Source organism: Orycteropus afer, unplaced genomic scaffold, assembly GCF_000298275.1.
Source record: "Orycteropus afer afer isolate SDZICR_OR568_19922 unplaced genomic scaffold, OryAfe1.0 scaffold00571, whole genome shotgun sequence".
NCBI classification, from domain to species: Eukaryota; Metazoa; Chordata; class Mammalia; order Tubulidentata; family Orycteropodidae; genus Orycteropus; species Orycteropus afer.
This window is the reverse complement of record NW_006922158.1, coordinates 742518-747278: the sequence shown is the minus strand read 5'-3', so window position 1 is coordinate 747278 and position 4761 is coordinate 742518. Positions and strand designations below refer to the sequence as shown.

Sequence of the window (4761 nt, the reverse complement as noted above, 5' to 3'; positions counted from 1 at the left end):
CTGATTGCCAGTCTCATCATGGGGAATAACTACCACCAGCTGCCCAGCCACTCAACCAGGCCCAGCCAAGTTGACACACAAACATAACTACCACAATCCCCTTCTTCTGTTCTAACAATAGCCTCCTGATCTATGTACAGGTTCCTTATGAGTACAATTAAGTGTTCTGGAATTCCCATTCTTCTCAATGTTATACAGAGTTTGTTATGATCCACACAGTCAAATGCCTTTGCATAGTCAATAAAATGCAGGTAAACATCTCTGTGGTATTCTTTGCTTTCAGCCAAGATCCATGTGACATCAGTGATGATATCCCTCATTCCTTATCCTCTTCTGAATCTGGCTTGAATTTCTGGAGGTTCCCTGTTCAATGTACTGCTGCAACCATTTATGAATTAACTTCAGCAAAATTTTACTTGTGTGTGATATTAATTAATTAATTCCTCTTCATTTTGTCATTCCCAGCACAGTAGACCAGATGATTGTCTGATTCAAAATGGCCAATAACAGTCCATTTCAGCTCACTAATGCCTAGGATATCAATCTTTATGCATTCCCTTTCATTTTCTACAACTTCCAATTCTCCTAGATTCATATTCTGTACATTCAACGTTCTGATTATTAATGGATATTTGCAGCAGTTTCTTTTCATTTTGAGTCATGCCACATCAGCAAATGAAGGTCTCCAAAGCTTTACTCCATCTACATCATTAATGTCGACTCTACTTGAGGAGGCAGCTCTTTGCCAGTCATACTTTGAGTGCCTTCCAACCTGAGGGGCTCATCTTCCAACACTGTATCAGATAATTTCTCCCTGCTATTCATAAGGTTTTCAGTGGCCATTTTTTTCTGAAGTGGACCTGGCCACATCCTTCTTCTAGTCTGTCTTAGTCTTAAAAGCAAATGTTGCTGATAGGTCAAATTAGATGAAGACAGAATGACCATGGGATTTGGGAAGTGGAGGACATTGGATAAGAGTGGTTTCAAGGAATGATGAGCATGAAAGCCCGAGTGGAGTGAATTCAAGAGAGCCTGGAGAGAGAGGAAGAGGAGATAGTGTCCATGAATACCACGTTTGAGTTTTGCCACAAAATGAAGCAGAGGAATTCTACAATGAGCCAAGAGTTGGTTTTAGCTCAGATTTTACAAGATTGAATCATGTCTCCAAAAAAGATACACTGAAGTCCTAAATCCCATACTTATGAATGACCTATTTGGAAATAGTTTCTTTCTTTGAAGATGTTATCAGCTAAGTTAACATTAGGTCATATAGGAGTAGGGTGGGTCTTAATCCAATATGACTGGTGTCCTTATAAATCAGAAGACATACTGAGATGGAAATACATAGGAAGGATGCCATGTGACACTGCAGCTGCAACCTAGGAAATTCCTGGAGCCACCAGACGCTAGAAGAGAGGCGTGGAGCAGTTTATCTCTCAGAGCCTCAGAAGGAATCAAAAGAACCCAATTTGGATTTCTAATATCCAGAACTGTGAGACAATACATTTCTGTTCTTTAAAGCCACCTAATTTGTTGCATTTTTCTTACAGCATCCTTAGGAAACTATTATACCAAGAATAGAGGAAGTGAAGGCCCATGGATTGATGGTACTTATAAGGAAGCAACTGTCATGAATCCAAGCCAATGTCTTTGGCAATAAGAAATCAAAGAGTCAAATAGCCAAAGTCAGCATACTTATCCAGAATGAAGTGACTGAGAATTTTTATCCTTCCAAGGAGCCAGTTAGATTTTCTGAATCCACATACATCATTTCTCAGCTCTTAACACATGTCAATCTCAAATGACTCAAGATCACAGCCATTCTTGCTCAAGCTCTGATAATTCAATACACTCAAGGACATCACCTCCCCACCCTCCACCCACCTCCTCATGCCCATTTTAACATCATTTCCTTTTGTATCTGCTACTGTCACATACCTTTCCACATGTTTACTTAACCCAAAAGATCCTCTGAGAAAATCATGTCACCTGATCGGAAGAGAAATTTCTAGGAGAGACATAAATTCTGCAAAGGTAAGTGCATCAGACACACACCAACTCCCTGTCCTGACACAAAGAGCAAAGCCAGAGTGGTGTTTCTGGAAAGAGGTGAGCTCTTCCCTTGCAAGCAGAGGCCCCATGTGTCTACAAAGCACCCCACTTGGAGGCATGTACATTCTCCAATGAGAGGAAGGCATTCAACACATATGTTTGGGAACAGTAGTAAAGAGCCCTTAAAATCAACCAGACCCTGATCTATTTGCACATTTCATAAAAGTGAAGAAGAGCCACTCTGATTCACATCCAGGTGACAGAGGTCACTGGTCCCTTAAGTCCAAGAAGCATGGTGCCTAGGGCCCAGGAATACTTTCAGGGACCCATGAAAAATTTTTAACTTCCTTTACAATCAGAAGGACAAAACGAATGCACTAATGCCTTGTTTTAAAGAAAGTTGACTCTGCTTCACGGTAACCCCATACATTGTGTAGTTGTTGTTATGCGCCGTTGAGTCGGACCCGACTCATAGCGACCCCTCCTTGGGTTTCCGACGCAGTATCATTACGGAAGTAGATTGCCCCATCTTCCTTCTGAGGAGTAGCTGGTGGGTTTAAACCACCAGCCTTCTGGTTTGCAGTCAAGTGCCTTAGGCACTACACTACCAGAGCTCCCACATTGTGTAGAGTAGAGTAGAATTGTCCTACATAGGGTTTTCAGTGGCTCATTTCTTGGAAGTGGGTTGCCAGGCCTTTCTTCTGAGGTGCTCCTGGGTGGACTTGAACCACCAACCTTTTGGTTAGTAACTGAGTGCAGTAACTTTACACCACCCAGGAACTCCATAGTAATGATAATGAATATATACAAATGAATCCAACCTAGAGAATATTCATCTTTATACCAACACAGTCATAAAATATAGTTTTTAGTATTTTTTATAGAGGAAAGTGACCATGAAGATAAAAGTGTCTAGGGCTCATGAAAGTCATACTGCAGGCCTGCCATCTTCATTTTTATGGGTTCCTCCAAATCTGGGTATTTCAATGTACACATTTTGGCACAGCTCTCTCAAGGTAACTGCTTTCAGATGTAAGAATGCTGTAAAAAATAATTACCAAATAATGTATGCAATGGGCTCCCTGACCCTGTTGGGGTGGGGTGAGGGGCTGCAGCAGGACCCTTCATCTACCTCCCTGTGGCCCTGGCCTTGCTCCACTATCAGTTGAGAGGCGGCTGGGAGCATGTACATGGGACCTGCTTTTTCCTATTATAAATTCTTTGGTGTTCCAGCACCATCAGGGCACTAGTCTTAAACCAATAAAAATAATGATGATAACAGTGAACTGATGTGAACGCAACCCTTCCAATGATTGAGGAAATAATGCAATCAGTGAACTAATTTGATTAAACAGTATCCATTTACACATTAAACTTATAAGAAAGAAGTGTGTCTTTTCACTGGATGGTGTGACTTTCCTGTAGCAAATATACACATTTGATAAGGCACTTGACTGCTAACTGGAAGGTCAGCAGTTCAAACCCACAAGCTGTTCCACAGAAGGAAGACAGGGTGATCTACTTGCATAAAGATATACAGCCCAGGAAACCCAAATGGGGGTTGCTATGAGCCACTCCTCGGAAGGAAGGCTGGGCGATCCTACTTCCGTAGTGATACTGCCTCGGAAACCCAAGGAGGGGTTGCTATGAGTCGAGGCCGACTCCACGGCACATAACAACAACAACAATGAGTCAAAAATGACTCGATGGCAGTGAGCTTGGTTTTGGTTTGGAAGTTCATTGATAAGCTGGTCTGAGTTCTGGCCTTAACAGGGAATTCCGGCCTCCTCCCTCGCAACACACTCACCGTTTCTTATGGTCACATCTTGGCTCTGGCTTGAGGGGCTCAATCCCTGAGGGCTTTTGATATTGCTCAGAGCTCTGGAAAAGTGCTCATCCACGACGCTGCTTATGTCCCCTTGGAAATAGGTGAAAAGGACACACCGGGAATTCCACTCAGTCCTTATGGGCTTCTGTCTACCCCTGGCATTCTTCTTTGTTTCTTCCATTGTGGGTGAAATGGGTGATAGCTGTGGACCAAATGCAAAATGTCACAGGCATTATTTTTCCAAGAGGTTAGGCTATAGCTAGGATGAGCAGCATCCTTGGGGCAAAGCACTTTGTTCCTACCAAGTACAGGCCCTTGCTGGGCCCCACAGAGCCACTGAGCTCCTAACCAATTTCAAGAAGTTCAACAACAATGCCACGTTGGTCTGAGGGATCAGCCAAGGAGCCTCATGTAATCAGTGCTCAGGAAACAACAAGACAACATTCTCCAACGACCTGAAAGGGGCCATCTTTTACAAATGAGAAGAATTACCTGGCAACTCGAAGAGCCTCATGTTAAAATAAATAAATAAATAAAAGGACCATTAAGGCCAAATAGTGTTCTGGGGAAGTGTTAGTCGTTAGATGCCTTCAAGTCGGCCCCAACTCCTAGCGACCCCACAGACAGCAGAATGAAACACTGCCCTGCGCCATCCTCACAATCCTTGCTATACTTGATCATGTCTCTTTCTTTTCTTTTCTTTTTTGAAGCAGATATAGATCTCCAAAAATATATATATTTTTAAAATGTTAATATGTTGTGGCAGCATTGGTGAAGAGCCACCGGAAGATTCTATATTATAACCTCTATTCACCATTGTATCATTAGCACCTAGAACTGTGCCTAGAATAAAAAAGATGCTCAAGAGCTATTTGCTGAAT

At 42.4% G+C, this 4761-nt stretch overlaps 1 protein-coding gene across 1 annotated transcript in view; it reads right to left on the bottom strand.

Annotated features, from left to right (window-relative positions):
* Positions 1-4061, bottom strand: part of VGLL1 (vestigial like family member 1) — a 13999-nt gene extending 9938 nt beyond the window's left edge. Inside the window, exon 1 of the mRNA XM_007956014.1 lies at positions 3852-4061. Within this exon, the coding sequence (XP_007954205.1) occupies positions 3852-4061 (210 nt within the window). The remainder of the gene's footprint in view (positions 1-3851) is intronic.
* Between the last annotated feature and the right edge of the window lie 700 nt (positions 4062-4761).